This window comes from Macrosteles quadrilineatus, unplaced genomic scaffold (assembly GCF_028750875.1).
Source record: "Macrosteles quadrilineatus isolate MER2022 unplaced genomic scaffold, UCM_ALF_1.0 Scaffold_2__2_contigs__length_208266976, whole genome shotgun sequence".
NCBI classification, from domain to species: domain Eukaryota; kingdom Metazoa; phylum Arthropoda; class Insecta; order Hemiptera; family Cicadellidae; genus Macrosteles; species Macrosteles quadrilineatus.
The window spans coordinates 162063984-162083204 of NW_026542595.1; the positions used below are offsets into that span (position 1 = coordinate 162063984).

At 33.6% G+C, this 19221-nt stretch overlaps 1 protein-coding gene across 2 annotated transcripts in view; it reads left to right on the forward strand.

Moving 5' to 3' along the window:
• Positions 1-19221, forward strand: part of LOC128988028 (uncharacterized) — a 49821-nt gene that overhangs the window by 16565 nt on the left and 14035 nt on the right. For both annotated transcript variants that reach the window (XM_054409202.1, XM_054409203.1), the window contains exons 2-10: positions 6173-6329; positions 7181-7306; positions 8034-8174; positions 13477-13594; positions 14480-14642; positions 15365-15521; positions 16828-17044; positions 18079-18235; positions 18639-18836. In XM_054409202.1, coding sequence (XP_054265177.1) covers positions 6173-6329; positions 7181-7306; positions 8034-8174; positions 13477-13594; positions 14480-14642; positions 15365-15521; positions 16828-17044; positions 18079-18235; positions 18639-18836 — 1434 coding nt within the window. The remainder of the gene's footprint in view (positions 1-6172; positions 6330-7180; positions 7307-8033; positions 8175-13476; positions 13595-14479; positions 14643-15364; positions 15522-16827; positions 17045-18078; positions 18236-18638; positions 18837-19221) is intronic.

A 19221-nucleotide genomic window follows, 5' to 3' on the forward strand; every position in this document is an offset into this window, starting at 1 on the left:
CCTCAACTTTCGGAGTATGATGAAGCGTTTAAACAACTAAAAACGCATTTCAAGAAAGGAAATTACACCAGACTTATATGCTCCCCCATGGGCTGTGTGAGGGACAATATTGATCCACAGCACTTTGCAGCCAGGATTGTTGACTTCCAAAGAAGTACCGGTGTGTCTGTGATCATCGTGAATAGTGATCAGAGCTCGAGTAGAAGATCCTTGTGGAAGGGACTAACTCCATCTAAGTTTGTCAACACTCTCCGAGAAGCTATTGATGGCTGCCGTCAGTCCCTGCAGAGTCAAGATGTGGTCACAGCAGATGATTCGCAATCTTCAGCGACAGCAGTTGATGGTAAATCTGATACTGTAAGCCCTGATGTTAGTTTCAGTTTTTTAGGCAGCCTGACTCAATTTCAAGATGGAAGTAGGGTGAAATGTGGTGAGTTTCCTGACTCTGGAGATGTAACAAATTATTGTGACAGCAAACTTACCATATTTCATCAAAACGTTCGAAGTGTCTCAGCTAATTTAGGAAAATTACAACTAACTTTGGATCAGATAAAACCGGATATTATTGCATTAACTGAAGTTAATTTAGATGAAAGTAAATTTAATTATTTTAATATTGAAGGATATACTATTAGATCACATTTTTTACGGAAAGAAACTTCAGGGGGAGGAGTAATGATTCTAGGACTTAATAATCTTACAAGTAAATCAGTTAAAATTAAGGCTGTGTCAGAGATTCTAGCTGAAAAAGAATTTGAATGTTGCCTGACTGAATTCAGGGTGGGGAATTTCATTTTTGTTCTGGCTTGTATTTATCGTAGTCCTCTGTATTGTTATATCCATACATTTTTGGATAAATTAGAGATTCTTACTTATGAACTATGTAAAAGATATAAGCATGTAATTATAACTGGAGACATCAATATAAATGTTCTTAACAAAGATAATACTTATAAAAAGTTTAAAAACATCCTAAAAATGTGTAATTTAGATTATAAAATAGATTTTCCAACCAGTATCACAAAAAATTCAAAATCTGCAATAGACAACTTTATTACAAATGTAAATACTTATAGATTAGAAGTTAGAGGTGTGATAACTACTGTGTCTGATCATGATGCACAATGCCTTGATATATTTAATGTAGATAAAAAACATAAAAATAATATCAAAAATGAAGGTAGGGTTTTCAATGTAGCTAATTATGAAAACTTCATGATGTACATTTCAAAAGAAACTTGGATTGAGGTATTCCAAGCACCAGTTGAAAGAAAGTATCATGTGTTTGATTCACTATTTAGATATTATTTTGATTTATCTTTTCCTAAGGTGTTCATTTCTGAGAGGACTCAACCGGAGAGAAAATGGATAACCACAGAACTTAAAGCCATAAAACAGGATATAATTGATTTGGAAAGTTTGTTTAGGCAAACAAAAAATCAGGCAATAAAAGAACACATTAAGCAGAAAAAAGTATTACTAAATCAGACTTTATTGAATACAACTAAAAGTCAAATAAGTAACAAAATTAAAAATTCTTCTAACAAGGTTAAAACTACATGGAATATAATAAATACTAAATTAGGAAAAAAAGAAAGCCGAAATAATAATATATGTTTGAATTACAATGATAGGTTAATTAATAAACCAATGGAAGTTAGCAGAGTCTTTAATGATTTCTTTGTTAATGCAGTGGAGAGATTTGTGGTTCCCAATATTCCCCCACTGCAACTGGAAGTTCCTCCTCTAAAAACTAATACTAAATTCAGATTCACACCAATTACAGAAGAGGAATTACTGAAAGTAATTTCTTTATTTGACAATAAATATTCTACTGGTATCGATTGTATTCCTATGACCCTTATAAAAAAATCTTCACAATTTTTACTTAAACCCCTAGTTCATCTAATTAATTCATCTTTCATCTCAGGTCATTTCCCAGATAAATTAAAAATTTCAAAAGTTATCCCTATTTTTAAAAAAGGTGACCGTAAAGATATAACTTGTTATAGACCTGTTTCATTGCTATCATCCTTTTCAAAAATTTTTGAAAAGATAGTATACAATCAGTTAGTAAACTTTTTAGAATCGAATAATTTGTTAGATAAAGAGCAGCATGGTTTTCGGCAAGGGAAGTCCACAATAACTGCTGCAGTTGAATTTATTGAAAACATAATTGATGCAGTTGATAAGGGTGAAAGGGTGGTGGGTATTTTCCTTGACCTCTTCCGTGCTTTTGACAGTGTGGCACACCCTGTTTTAATTGAAAGATTAAAATCACTGGGTATTCAAGGAAAAGAGTGTGCTTGGTTTTCCTCTTATTTATTTAATAGGCATCAGTTTGTTGAAATGAAATATCTAGATTATGGTAATTATTGTAATTATTTAAGAAGCTATGTCTGTGAAGCTCAGGTGATTAAGTATGGAGTACCTCAGGGATCCATCCTGGGTCCATTACTTTTTTTGTGTTACCTGGATGGTCTGCCTAAGAGTACCAGCTTCAGTTCGATGTCACTATATGCAGATGATGCTAATTTAATTGTTAAAGGAAATTCCAGTTCTGATATTGAGCTCTCAGCCAATTTGGACTTAATGAGTATTCAAAAATTTTTAAATCAAAATAACCTTCTATTAAATACAAGCAAAACAATGATAGTAAGTTTCTCCACAAAACAAAATAAAATAGCTCTGGATCCAAAAATCAAAGTTGGCAATAACATAATAAATAAAGCAAATCAGACAAAATTTTTAGGACTTTTCATTGATCGACATCTATCTTGGAATGATCATGTTGATAATGTAGTGAAAAAGATGTCATCAGGAATATATGCACTGTGGCAAATGTCAAAAATATCTGACCTTACAGTGCTGAAAACAATATATTATTCTTTAATACACTCTCATCTGGCATACGGAATTTGTATATATGGAGCTACCTCAATATATAATTTGGACAAAATTCTGATAAAACAAAAAAAGCAATACGAATCATGTTAGGTTTAAAAAGCACAGAGAGTGTCGAAAACTTATTTAAAGATCTTCAAATTTTGACAGTTTACAGTCTTTATGTCTTAGAAACAATAAAGTATGTCAAAGAACATGAAAGTGATATATTTTTTGAATCCAAGCATCATTATGATACCCGAAATAAAATTATTTTTGATAAACATAATCTGCATTTTTATAAAAACAAAACTAAATATATGGGTACCAAATTTTTTACTCAGTTGCCAAATTTAATTAGAAATGAGCAAAATTACAATAAATTTAAAAAATTGCTGAAAGAATATCTTGTTAATAAAGCTCTCTATTCTTTTTCGGAGTTTCCTTAAGTGAGGGCTCCACTACTGGTTGCCTGGGTTTTATATATAGTTTTAAATATATTGTATTTTAGCTATATAGCATGAAAGTATGGGATTTTTAGTTATATGTGACTCTATTCTGATGCTGCAATGTATTCATACGAATAAAGTTTATTTTGACTTTGACTTTGAAAGGAGAATTTAAAGATTTCCGAACATCACGGCTCGAAGCCTGGTCCCCAAGTCACCGTTGGGAAGACATCCACGACGTTAACAAGTTCATATCACTCCGCGCTCACGTGATTGGCCGTTGTTGGGTCCTTGCTTTCGCGCGTTTTCTGTTTGATTTGAATTTTAATCGGTAGTACAAAGACCAAAAATGGCAATAAAATATAAGAAATGTTGTCGACAAAAGTTTAAAACTCTTCAACTGGTTGAGAACGTCAATGTGAACTTGTAAAGTTCTGTTGTTAATACTGAAAATCTCTTGAAAAAATGTTGCGTTTACCAAATAGTGGCTTAACCCATAAGATGCAAATATAGATATTTAATCCATTTCTTGATAAGGAAGTTGCTCATGTTGTGGAAGTTGCAAGGCCCTTAGCTTGCTCACATCTTGCATACAATGTGTGATAGGCTGTATAAAATGATTTATCTTTCTACAGTACTTAATTTTATAATGTGTCAGTCATAAAACTTATGGTTCTATAAACTAAACATTCCTAATCAGTTATATGGAGCCAGCAATTAACAGCAGATAAACTAGATTGTTTTCCTATGTACCTTGGATAATGTCATGAGCCATAATAGATAAGCCTAGCCTTATCATAGAATTACTTGAAGTTGGAGGTAATTTTGTATAAAGAAAGGAATTAAATATTTTTACCAAACATTTTTTACAAATGTGTATGTGTATTCAACACCTTTACATATAGTTTTTTAGTTGATTCACACTCACAAGAGATATATGTTCTCCTGGCCTTTCTCTTTTGAAAGAAAACTGCTTGACACCACATTTAGAAGCTGAATGGCCCAGGTTGTAGAACTTGTTTTGAATTCCAACCTTCAGCACTGCATACAAATTGATTGCTTTCATGGTTTTTTTGTCAAGGCTGTTGGCAGATGTGTCACTTGAGTGTAAAATTTACTATGAATAACTATATCAAATCCAATTATTTATTGCTGTGGACATTTGATGTGCATTATCAGTGTAAAAAGCAGAACAGAGATCATTGTCCTATTTTTAATTAAGTAAAATTAATTAGGATACATTTGTATGCCGCATAACAAAGACTTCTTCATACTATCATCTTAATACAAAGTACTAAATTGTTGTTTTCAAGTTAAATAGAATACATAGCCTCAAGAGGTGTTAACAAATCATTTTTTGGTATTTTACTCAGTAAAATAATTCCCCACAATCTCCCAACCAAAAACGGGGCCAGGTGAGTCTCTTCAATACTATCAATACTAGTGGTGTTAATAAACAAAGACACCCTTACTATGTAAGGGTTTTTTAAAGAACCCACTACCTTTTTGAGGCAGTTACTAAATGTAGACTAATAGTAAATATTTTATCAGAATGTATTTACATTACAAAATTTTACTTACACCAGTTCTTACTCTTTACAATGACTTCAAATACTTAGTTACCCAAACGAAAGTGCTGTGCTGGTAACTTAATTTAAATCCTAGTTACAAGTTATTGTATGTGTGGACACCTTTGTTTAGAATACATGTGTCAACTTTAACCACAAAAAAACGTCATAACATTACTAAATTAACGCATAGGCTGTAGATTAAAGTGAAATATGATCTTGACACGCCAAGGTGTGATTTTAAGTCAAAAATGAGTAAAGGATGTGTTGAAATAAATTTTATGACAACTTTGTTGGTGATCAGCTGGTTCATTAGCCAGAACCATAAGAGCCCAATGTTCAGAGAAAGCTAGATTCATTTTAAAACTTTAAAAAAGCTTCTGACTTTTATCAGGATCAAACAGGTGACATTTTTATTTGTAAAATATAAAAAGGATTACATATACCTTACATCATCAATCCTAATTTAGGATTTTTGACAATATAAACCTTTAGAGAAACCTAAGTGTTTATAAGGGAATGCAGGCCAAATCCCTCAAATTTGTTTGCTTTTGCCGGAAATTGAACCTAGCAATCCCTCTTGCAACAAAGTCTAAGAAGCTAACCACTAGGCTGGCACGTCTAACGACATTGTGGCATGTTTTTATGCACACTTTGGTGATCTGGTCATGTGATTTATGTTCCTGACCAAATCGTTCTTGTTGGAAACGATAACTGGACACATTATTTAAACGGAGGAGACAATTTACCGCAATTCACAGGCCCTAAGAGCCAGCTTTGATGACTGTTTGATTAATTAAGGCATTTATAACACAGAAATAACTCGATTGTTCAACATATGGAATATTAATATATAAGTCAACTGGAAACAACGTGAATTAACATTTTGAATGAATGATGAATAATAAATGACGGAATAAATGAGACAGGGAATTTGACTACATGGTCTGAAATTACATATTAATTAATATTACTACTACTACTACTCTACGACACAAAAACCTCAAGGGGGCGTCCCCCCCATTTCCCAAGCAATTCAGCCCTGCATCCTGACTTCACGAACTTGGACACCAGACAAAGAGTTCCTTCACTTGTCTTACTGACCTGCTCCCGCGCATGCGCGAGCAGCCCTGGGTTTGAGATTGGTAGTTTAGACGGGATATTTGAATATTTGTAGTGTTGTGGGGACTAAGCTCCACAACATGAGCTGTGGATATAACAAGTGGTAATCTATAACAGCCTACAATGTTAACAAGTGTTTTGTTTACACAGTGCTGGAGGTCTAGTAACAGCTGTGGCCCCTGTGGTGGTCAGATGCCAAGGTATCTGGGTGGGATGGCCTGGCATACACCTCACAGACCCCAATGAGAAAATACCCGAGTCAGACCCCAAGGATCAGACCCCTACATCCGGACTTAAGTCTGAGAAGGTCAGTTTGTCATGTCGCAGGAGTTTTCACAACCACCTAGTTTTGACTGTGATTCAGTTTTGAAATATTTTTAATTGCAAATACTAAAATACTGTAGATATAAAAATTTCAGTTAGGGATCTTGTTTCTTGCAGGAAATCTTTCCGAATCACTGGGATATTCTTCTTCTAAGAAGACGTTAGTAAATGTAAATTTATATTAGACCCTTTTATGATAAAAAAATCCATCTATATTTGTTTCTATGTGTGCCTAATACTTTGAATTACTTTGGCAAAGTTTTAACTTGCTCAGAACCAGACAGCACGTTTTAACTGATCTGTATGTAGAAACCTATTTGCATGAGTATGTTAATTTAGATCTCATAGCTAAGCAATAACACTTTGCATTTCAAGGGCATTTATTCCTGTTTGAATCAAGTCTTCAAAAGTGTCTCAAAGAGTGTGTAGTTTCATAGTATTTTGAATCTAAAAGATAATGGAATAGTCTTTCCCTACCACTGCATGGAAATTATCACATTGCCACACCTGTAAACACAGTGTGTAAAATATCTCATTTCTGCTTTACTCATTCTTGCTCGCTAAATCAGCTTATTTCACTGTCTATTTTGCTTATTTCTAAGAAAATGAAATAACCTAAACATAACTTAATTGACTTTTTATTAACAACTAAAACGTTAATCTGTGTGTTAGGTATGTCAAGAAATCAGTCATCTTTTTTGCATTGTATCTGTTTGTGGCTGTATAGCATATTTATTAAGAAATACACAGTAATAGTTGCATTGATTGGGTGATGCATTTGTGTATACCAATGATTCATTGACAATGTCCTTAACACTTAACTGTGTTTTCCAGGTGATAGCAGTAAGAGTTGACCCACAGGTGTTTGACAGCTACTACAACGGCTGCTGTAATGGCACATTCTGGCCACTCTTCCACTCCATGCCTGACCGAGCTGCATTCTCTGCTGACCACTGGAAGGTATATTTGTTATATTTTATTTTGAAATTTGCACCAATACATATTTTTCGGAGAGATAACTTAATTGTAGCAAAATATCTATTTTAAAACAAAAGCTTTAGTAGTTTTAACATATGCACATAAAAGTTTAAAGAAGATTTAAAGTTTTAAATAGATTTGTCATTTAGGTAAGATTGAATTGTGAGTCTGTGATAAAACTGACTGAATTGTCCGGAAGAATTTCTATGGGTCTTGGAGAAACGCTGGTCCTCTAAAAGAAGGCTTAGAAAATCACTCACATTTTAATCATACATACACCTGTTGAGATTACTTTAATCATAAATTATTTTAGTGAAACTGATACTTACAACCTTTTGTAATGTTCACCAGCTAGAAAAACCTTTAAAAATTCAGATTTTCATCAGAGGAAGAAATTACTTACAATCTCCCTACCAAACAACATAAAATAAATTTTATTTATGACGAATCTAAATGTTGACAATGTACAAAAAATTCTAACTACTTCTATGCCCTACTGACTGACAGGCGACGGTACAAATAGGTGGCAGTGATTGTACTACACAACAAGGTTCTTTCTTTGACAATAGTCTAAAAACTAGGCTACTAACTGTAATCTCCTAATAAATCAACAAGAAAATTGTTGAAACTACACTGTAATAAACAAGTATAACTTTTACCCTTGAGTTTGGATTCAGTAATGATCACTTTGATGGTGTGTTTGTTTTAGGCGTACTGTGAAGTCAATCAGGAGTTTGCTACGCAGACGATTGTGGCTCTCAAGAAGCTAGCGGACAGTCCCGACTCTGGGCCTCCACTGGTGTGGCTTCATGACTACCATCTCATGTTGGCAGCTAACACCATCAGAAATGTAAGTGTTTACACTATTGTAAAGATGCCAGTGAATGTGATAGCTGAAGTAATGACGGGTCTTTTCAAGAAGAACCTATTACTTAAACCTTATGTTAATTTTTACATAACCTTTTTAACAGATTTACTGGGCTAGTAATAATACAGATATGATTATGTAGATGCCAAAACTGAACTGGTCTGTGCATCGGTAGTCCACATTTTATGGCATACAAAAATATAATACTCTGTATAATGTTATAAGGTTGTTTCTGTCAGTATACACCCCTGTTAGTACTCCTAACTCATTTACATCATCTTCATTTGCATATAGCAACTATTGATATGGTGGTCCTCTTTTTGAAAAGACCCTTAATGATTTTTTAGTACACCATATAATTTTTAATTTTCTGGGTAGCCGAGCAGGTACAGCATGGTTGGCTTTAACTGGCCTCATGATTGTCACTGGTTTGATTCTAATCTATCATGATTCTGGAACCAGATGTCATAGGGGTTAATTAAATATGCTATCTAAAAAAGGTCTGCCAGACCAGGATTTGGACCATTCTCTCATAAAAAACCTAAAAATTTCTAATAGTGTAGACAAAAACAATAATTATAACTGCGTTTGATATTAATATATTATGTATATATTCAGGGTTTTGAATTCTCCTATCTAAATAAATATATGTCAAAATATAAATATAATCAACCAACCTTTGGTTGTATACCCACAGGCAAAATATAGGTAAGTTAGCTTAGTATTTTTTGAGCCATTGAATGGAAAATAAGTAGGTACACCATTTAAAAATCCACTAAACTGTTTCAAGATCATTAAGCTTAAAAAAGTGTTGTTTCCAAAACGATTAAGAGTATTTACTGGTTCCTGTTATGTTCAGTTAACACAGACCTAATTTTACAAGCTAATTTATTCCTCTTAATAACCCTAATTGTGATATTTGAAAAAGTTAAGAAACTAGATGGTCAACAGTAGTGAACAGGAACAACTTAACAAACATAGCAAAGTTTATCTTTAAATCTACAAACACAACCCCCCTCCTTCTCAAATAAAAAAATTAACTTTTCAATTTAATTAAGGCTATTCTAATTTTTTTTTATAATTCACATTACTTTATTGCTAACTTGGAGCTTCTTACTATTCCAAGTCGACAAAACCAAGTAACCTTTCCTTTACATTTACCACAAGAACAAAGTTGAAGGTGGTTTTGCCAGAGGAAGTAGTTTCTGTCTATTTCCTAGTAGCAGTTTCAGAAGGCTGTTTGAGCAGTCAGAGAGTTGGACATAAATTAAAGCCAAGGCTCAGATTGTATTCTAGCTTCCAGGTCGGTCTATTTTTACAACTGTCAGTCAGTGTCTCATACACTAAGTTTATTTTAAACTCTGTGTCAACTCTTGTTCCGTCTAACTGAGACGACTTCATTTGTGAAATTTAAGTTGTTTAAATATAAACAAACGAGCCAAGTAATTTTATTTGTTAAATTAAATTCCATGTTTGGATTTTTTTAAACAAAACAAAACTGGAAACCGCACACCTATCAACGGCATACTTGAATGTCTTGATGAGAACTTCTCTGATAATTTTTTTTTTCATAAACCCTCTTTTAAGGACATGGTCTTTAATTAAAGTATCGTAAAACAGATATTTTAAATTATTAAGAATGTGTGTTTGTATTTGTTTTTGTTTTCTATAATTGTTCGTATACTTTTTTCCTGAGTAAATTTTTGTTTCTTACAATAAATTTTGTATATTGCTCAATGAAAAGTGACAGTACATTATTTTTATGTTGTGGGATAGTATTTCTGTACATTTTGTTCTTCCAACAACTATTGTTAAAATATTAGTTCAGTTTTTTTTTATAGATTAAAAAACACAGTAATTTTTGTTTTCAAATACAAAATAGTGTTTCAGAATTTTGTGAAACAAGAACCGCTTGGTTTGGAAGGAACTGTATGAGGTCCAATTGGTAAAAAAAAATTAAAAAATAATATTAGATAGCGACATTGACTATTGAAAGATAGTGATTAGATATTCTACTATGCTCCAATCAGCTGAGGTAGTGACTGAATGACATTGACATTGATCAAGGACACTTCCTGTCAGTTAGATGCTGTCTTCCCATTGTAATTGTCCTTTAACAAAGCGACTGACCTTCAGTGACTTCTTTTGTATTGGTTTTACCCATATAGTGGAGGCACCAAATATTAATAAATCACTTGTTTACAGAGAACAACTAACTAGCCTATTACAATGTGTAATCAAGAATAAATCATTGATTCAAACATTCTTTGGATAAGTAAAATAGATGTAGATGAAAACCTAAAAGTTTTAGATAGTATACTGTTTATTATTAAGTTACTGTGAAGTTTAGTAAATATTTAAACAATTTGTTTTGAACTTTTAGTAGTATACACACAACATGAATTAGCCTAATATAATTTTTAATAAACAAATTAATCTTATATATTAAAAAACTTTAGCAAAACTTATGACAGCTAGCCTGACCAATCTACCGGACTGAATTACACGCGGGTTATACCAAAAAAAAGGTTATCTGTCCTATATAATGTAAAGGTTTTATTTGTACTAGTGAACCTGTGCGGCTCAATGCCCCGCAAAATTACATATGAATTTAGAAAACAAATTCATCGTGTTATATATTGGCTCGAAGTAAAAAACTAAATACAGTAATAATAAATCCTTAGAAGAGAAGCAGTCCAGCCATTTTCTAGCTGTATGTGTATTTTATTTAGTGAATTAATAAGTGTTCAAGGATGTTATAGGGTAGTTATTTAAAAAAAATTTTAAACACATTTAACAAAACTGTTTGTCATATCAAACCAATAGGCCTATGTAGCATATTTTGAGGGTCATAAAATGCAGCTTGAAGAAAACACTTTGAAAAATAAACACTAAAAAAGAATATTTTAACCACAAAAGCACTTCCATGAATACTACGATTTTAGTCTTGAAGTTACCTTCAGGAAGATTACCCTCGTCAAAATTTCCCATGATGAATATGTGTAACCTATTAAAAGATGTAGCCCAACTTAAAACAACATATAATATAGTTACTCATGACTGAAATTGGTCTGGGTAAGAACAGTGCTGCTCTTTAATTAAAGTGCTTAAGTTACTTGGCTTGGTGCTTTCATAACAGCAAACTCAAAATACAGTAAATACACCCACAAGTAAAAAAGAATCAAGTTATTGGTTGTGTAACCTATTTTTTCCTACAGTCACCCGACAAAGTTGGCTTCCTTGTACTGTTTATAGTACAGAAAGCTGCTAATTGCTGCATATTTATACTTTGCCGTACGGTTTATACTTTGCCGCACATCAGGATTCCAACGAAACAACACAAAACAGCGTGGTTCTATTATGCAAGTAATCCGTGTACGCTTGGAAATAGGTTGGCAACACTTAACGATAATAATACTATGAGCAGCTGATTGACTATTATAACTACGATTTAACCTGTCATTTCGTGTTTATAGTGTCGGTATTCCTGAACTTTCTGGGCTTTTCTTTTAAACGTTTTTAAAACATTCCTACGATCTTAATAAACAAGAAAATACCTTTAAAGCATTTTTTTTTGGCACGGAAACCACTTCAAATTACAAAAACATACGGAACTATATTCTCAAAACGCGTAGCACATTTCTTGCCGAGGAAAAATAGCGGAGTGATACAGACCGCGGGTACTACTTTCTCTAGGGCACCATTTGTGTTGCCAACTGAACCTAAAAACGTGTTGTATAGTGTTTGAAAGACTAATTATTTATATGCTTTATATTAGTGACTGTAGGAAAAATATAATGTGTAACACGAGTGAAAAAGGCCTTTGCTGCACTCGAGATCATTCCGCACTCGCCTGCGGCTCGTGCGTAAACATTGCTCTCGTGTGCAGCAAAGTGCCACTTTCACCACTAGTTACACAAATAACTATTGTGTAACAACATTTCACATGAAGTATATGATTTGTTTGATTTGTCGATCAGCTGTTTTGTTTCAAATGAATTAATAATGTCAAAGATTTGTGATTTTAAATACATAAATTATTATAGTAAAGCTTTCTAAATCGTAGTAACTTAATCTCAACTAAATTTTACTATTCCCAGAATTAAAATAAAATAGTAAGATCCCTTATGAGTAAACTATAAGGTATACAATCCTTGATTGAAATGTAGTATACATTAACAGTCATAATACACAGCAATTATTATGTAGTAGACTTTGACTATGTTCAAGTAACAAACATATGTTTCTGTAAATAAAAATTATCTCCTATGTTATCCTTATGGAGAAATACAGAACTTTAAAGGGCGCCAGGGCCTCACTCTCTAATTATTTCCCTAAAAAGAAAGTTTCCTGCATAACTTCACGTTACGCTCTTTCCAATGACACCAAAAACATCTCAATCGGTTCAGTAGTTTCGGAGGAGTAATTGTCACAAAAAACCTGCTTGCGTATTAAATAAGTAATAGATTTTAAAAATATTTATGTTAGTTGGGTCAAAAATGGAAATTAAACTTTTCTTATGGAGAACCTTTTCTTATAGTATTTGGACATGGGCAAAATTTTTAAGCTTACGACATCCACCCTGACCATACTACTGGACCGATTTACACACTGGTTATACCAAAAGAAACGTTATCGGTCCTATAAGTGCAGGTTTTATCTGTATTTTGAGAATATTTTGTTAATTGGGTCATAAATGGAAATTCAACTTTTCTTATGGAGATTTAACATGTTTTATTTACAGTGTGGGATGAAAATATAGAAGTTTGCACAATAAATACTTTTGGTTGAGTTTTTAACAACGAGGCGAGTTCTGGTATACCTACATTAAAATAATTGTGTTCCCATCCCTGAGTTTATTTAATAGACTTTTTAACTAAAATTTGACAAGATTACCCCCAGAGAGACCCACTGATGCTAAGGGTATGTTTAGGAGAGTTTAACAAATTTACCTTTTGTCCCTTTAGAGTATTTTAGACTGATTCCAGGATTGACTCAATCAATCTTACTTGCATTATTGGTGTTCTTTTTTGTTTAGGTTTTAGTTTGCATTTTTTTACTATAGTTTTGGAGTAATAGTGATCACAATTTCTAAAATCTAGTACAAGTCACAATAATATTGTTCTTATTTTAAAATACAAACGGTATTTTATATTGTTAGGTTATAAGAAAATGAGAGAGTATTTTTTTATTTGAACATCCATTCTTTTCACTATGAAGTAGTTCTAAGTCATGAAAAACCTTCACAACACTTTCCCTGATGTTTTATGATGTAATGTTCTAGGAAGGCGATGACTTAGGCTTGAGGATGAAACTTGGATTTTTCCTTCACATTCCGTTCCCTCCTTGGGACATCTTCCGGCTCTTCCCCTGGGCCGATGAAATCCTCCAGGGAATGTTGGGTGAGTCTGTATTTTCTTCTCAGTTATTTTACCTTAAGGACTCATTATCATAATAATTATATATAGTTAAAAAGACAGAATTAAGTTTAAATATTTTCCATATTCAAATTTGAACTTTATAAAGATACAAAGTAAAGTAACCTAAATTGATATAACAAACAAAATAACTTTTAATAAAATGCTTTGGATAGCAACTTTTTTTTTTTAGTCTTACATAGACTTATACACTTTAACACTTGTAGTAAAATCATAATTGTATTTTTACTAATTTTACTTGTATGGACAAAGCATAGAGGGTTGTGAGGATATAGTTTCCAATACAAATGTTGTTCAAGATTCACACACTTGAGTTACATCAAGGCATTGATTCCCTCGTCCACCTGTCACTTCAAGGACGCTTCATTGAATTTAAAATCAATGTTCTTACTTACCGGCTTGTTGCAACTGTAAATCTTTTTGCTTAAGCTTCGTTAATGTTTTTCTGTTTTTTCCAAGCGGATTCCTTTATTGGACGCTCGCTGATTTTAGTAAAATAATATTTTAAAATATTAATTGGTTATTGTATTGCAAACAAAAGTCATTTTGATTTTAACTTAGTTGACCTACACATTACTTTCAAGATAATAAAAATTTAATAAAATATTTGGTAAAAAACTATATTCTTTTTAATTACCTACTATACTATAAGTTAAAAATGAACTTAATACGACATGTCGAGATGGTACTTGTTATATGTCATTACTTGTTAAAACCCTAAGACCCTGATAAAATCTTACACCGTAAACCAGGAAATACTTCATCTATATTGTATTATAAATAATGTTACATAATAAACACCAAATATTTTCTACAAATACAGTTTATTAATTGTGCATTCCCTTTTAGGCTGTGACATGGTTGGGTTCCACATAGAAGATTACTGCCTCAACTTTGTAGACTGTTGCCAGCGTAGACTAGGCTGCAGAGTGGACCGCAAGTCTCTGTTGGTCGAACACGGAGGTCGCACTGTGAGAGTCCGTCCACTGCCCATCGGCATTCCTTACCAGAGGTGAGATGTCCAGAACCTGCTTCCAACACTGTAATCATGTCACTTGTAAAACTTTGTTTGTATAGAACTCTTGTTGTTTTTATAACCAATGGGCTGATTTTTATCCTGAATTACATAAATTCTTCAATAACGGTGTTTACGAGGACTCATTGATTCTTAATGTTTTCAACCTTCAGTTTCGATTATGGATCCAGAATTTCCCCCAATCACAGCGAAATTAAAGTCATACTTGGCAGAAGTATAAATTTTACCTCACACTGTTTTTGGTTCAAATAAATCGGAATAAATTGTCATATAGGGGTAAGAACCAGCTTGAATAGTTGTAGATAAAGTCAAGTACTTACATAGCATTGGTGTCAGATTTGATCTAACTTGCTTTGCTGCGATGGGATCTTGATGGATACCTTAATTTACAAACAGCCCTTGTAATGAACCTTCTGTATTAATTTTAAAGTGCTTTGTTTATATTCATCAGTCAAGATTTTGGTACACAATCACCATCGCATTGAGCAATTTTGGAATCAGGCTATCATTTGTTTTTTTTTTTGTATGACTTTTTTTACTCTCTACTGATCTTCTTGATGGTGTGGTGTCATTCAAAATAGACATAGATATTTTGTAAACAGTTTGTTTTTATTGCATTTTTTTAAACTTCAGTTTTTTCCACAGACATGAGTTTTGAAGAATAGACTGAGAAATTTACTAATATCACTTGCCCTCAGGTTTGTAGAGCTGGCAGAGCAAGCGCCTCAGATGGTGACCAACACCACCCAGAAGATCATCCTGGGAGTGGACCGACTGGACTACACCAAGGGCCTTGTACACAGGTTGAGAGCTTTTGAGAGGCTGCTGGAGAAACACCCCGAACATATCCAAAAGGTATGCTGCTGTTGTCAATGTATTTTGTCTACAGTTGGCATTGGCATAGAAGGTGGCATTTTGCTACACGAGAATTAGTTTTGCAAAGCCGCTGATATCACAAAATTTTACTTTACTCACTTTTCTGGCAAATTTGTTTTATTCTATTGTCATCCAAAGTGGTGAGGGAAGTCGTGAGCAAAGTTAAAATTTTACTTTGCTCACTACTTTTCTTGCTCCAGGACAACTGATAAACTGAACAATACCTATAGATGTATTAAATTAATTCTTTCCTTTAAAACGTTAGGTAGTATTTCAACATAGAACACAATATTTTTGTTTAAAAACAAAGCAACTATTAATTTATGGAGACGATCAACAGTATGTAAATAGAGAGTACTTTTCCTTTATCAAACTTTGAGGTGTTTCTCGTTGCCACAATAATACAGCTCAGCCACAAAAATTCTAACATCAATGTTGTAAGTACATTTGAGTACATAATTATATTTATGTTCTTCCATACCAACAAATTTAGACAAAATATAATGTGCAACTTGTGTTAAAATTGTTTTTTTAAACTCGATAGAATTTACATATTTTTCTCTTGTTTAAAAAAGTGTCAATTTTTTCACCAGTTGCTAAAATAACGATTATCCACCAAAAATTGAGAACAATAATGGTCTATTTTATTTCTTTGAAGGTATTTTTAAAAGGCAATAGAGTTAAGATAGCTCATCTGAGAAAAATGTAGATTTGTCAGTTTTCTTTTTGCGTAATTAATTTTTTGTTTCATCTTGTGTGACCTTGATGTTTTCCCAAACTTTGTTGTGCCATTGTGTTGGAAGGTTGATCTGGATTTGAAGAACCCGGTCAGAAATTGTTTGTTACAGCTCCTTTGACTGCAAAATATAAAAAAGTTGGATATTTTCAGGTCTAGGTATGAAAAATAGGATTTATTAATTTGTACCTTCCAACTGTGGGCTTTAAGACAAAAGAGCTAGTTTTACTACCAGAATGTACTGAAGTATTTGGCCAACTACGCCAAAATTGTTATTTAGCAATTGCAGACATTTTTGCATTTTTCAATCTGATAAACGGGATCAGGTTCCAGTTCTCCAAACATTATGAAAACTAAGTTATTTTCTATCATGATGGAAGAAGTGAAAGTTTGCAATAATCTCTTGAATAATGTACACTCACCATTTTTAAGCATTAACTAAAAACAAGGAAAAAGTACCTTTAAATACTAATCATCTTTTTGACCTTTCACACTAAAATTCCAAATAGTCAATAAATCACCATGGATGATTGTCACACTGTTGCGCAGGTCTCCTTCCTCCAGATAGCCGTGCCTTCACGCACAGATGTAAAGGAGTATCAGGAGCTGAAGGAGGAAATGGATCAGCTGGTGGGAAGAATCAATGGTCGCTTCACAACTCCCAACTGGAGTCCGATCCGCTACATCTACGGCTGTGTCAGCCAGGCAGAGCTGGCGGCGTTCTACAGAGAAGCTAGCGTCGCACTGGTCACTCCACTCAGAGACGGTGAGTAATCATACTCCCTCATATTCAATACTCGGTGTAAAGCCGACCAGGTAACCAAAATTGTGAAATCTGAACAGGAATGGGAGGAGATTATGGTTTGGGCGTTCTGTTAGCTCTCTTTTTAACATTGTGGTATGTAGTAAGAAAATCGTGATTGCAAGGAAGAACCATGATGATGCTGTGATTGAGGAAGACGATCACAATTGGAATAAATCTGGGGGGGGATAAATCTGATATGGTTACAGTTAAGATAAATTTTAGTAAAAATCCAGTCAGAAAATATAAATTTGCTTAGTCTGTGCGTTTGCTGTAGCGGGGTTATTTAAACATGGGTACAGCCCTGCTCTTGTTACAATCCAAAATCAACATTTTTTTTAGATAACGTACTTTTCATTTGCCTAGTACAAACGGCACCTGGATCCGGAATCGATCCCACTATGAGTACAAGAACCACTAGCTGCTCAAACAATTCAAATCGTTGTTTGGAAAAATCAATTTTTTTTAAATTCATTTTTATAGCCCCAGGATTGCGTAATATGACATATAATGGTTAAAACATACCTCGTCAGACAATCCTTAACATGTAGTGTCGATGTTGCTACATATGTTTCGGCGGTTATTTACTGATCTCCGCCATCGTCAGGCAAACAAAAGGATCCACTTGATGTGTCGTCAGAATAAATAAATAATACACACATTTTACAAAACACAAAAACGAAAATGATAGGCCTATCAATTACACGCACTGCAGTGCGTGTAATTGATAGGCCTATCATTTTCGTTTTTGTGTTTTGTAAAATGTGTGTATTATTTATTTATTCTGACGACACATCAAGTGGATCCTTTTGTTTGCCTGACGATGGCGGAGATCAGTAAATAACCGCCGAAACATATGTAGCAACATCGACACTACATGTTAAGGATTGTCTGACGAGGTATGTTTTAACCATTATATGTCAATTTTTTTATCTAGGACAACACTTTCAAACAGGTGGAAGGCTATCATTATCATACCGTGTTTGTGTGTTTTGCAGGTATGAACTTGGTGGCCAAGGAGTTTGTAGCTTGTCAGATACGAGAACCTCCAGGAGTGTTGGTTGTCTCGCCCTTCGCTGGAGCTGGGGAGATGATGCACGAGGCACTCATCTGCAACCCCTATGAGATAGAACATGCAGCTGATATCATTCATAGGTAACATTGAGATTGTAATTCTGTTCAGTAAAATAATTTTAACTGGTTAGACTTCAAGGGTCTTTCTCAATTATCAACATTGAGACTAGCACTAGCTTTCATTATCTTTATGTGTGACGTTATTCTGAAAATTATATTTGAAACTGAGTTTAATGTTATAACTAAAAAAGAAAAAGTTTGTGGTTTTAATATTTGACAAACTCAAAAGCCTAGAATCGACTTTCAAACTTATTTAGATTGGCTTAAAAAATTTAATTTCTGTCTTACCCGACTTGTTTGCTTATCCAACCTTGCTCTGGCTGATATCCAAGACACTACAATTTCATCATGTCAATGTGTCAATTTTAGGAGTCGTTCTGTATTAACATGTATCATTCCTGTTTTATGTGTTTGGTGTTTGCAGGGCTCTGACGATGCCAGAGGATGAACGCACTCTCCGTATGAACTACTTGCGACGGAGAGAGAAGATCTATGATGTGGACTACTGGATGAAGTCCTTCCTCAAGGCTATGGGCTCGTTGATAGTTGAGGATGGGGAGGAGATGATGCCTACAACCATGCAGCCTGTGACCTTAGACGACTTTGAAGAGTATCTGGCCAAGTGAGTTGAAGAGCATTGGGTATTTGCAAACTTTTCACCTCAAAAAAGTTTTTAAGTTATATGATTTTGTTACCCTGCCAAAGCGGTTGTTTTTAAGACATGTGTTTCAAGACCTAAGTATTCCTTGGGCAAAACAGAATCAGCCGGAGTTCATTTTTCCCTTGATTTTGCTGATGAAAACAGTCCAATCTATAGAAACATAACTACATTGTTACTGTATTTTTGTTTGTGTATCACTTGTGGTCACACTTTATATTTCTTTATAGATTTATGGGATATTTACCCACTAGACACATGTTATTTAGATATTAATATTGCCGCTATAGGCTGTATGGTGGAGGGTCAGAAGCAGGTTCCATTATAGAGACTACAAGTACATTGGTGA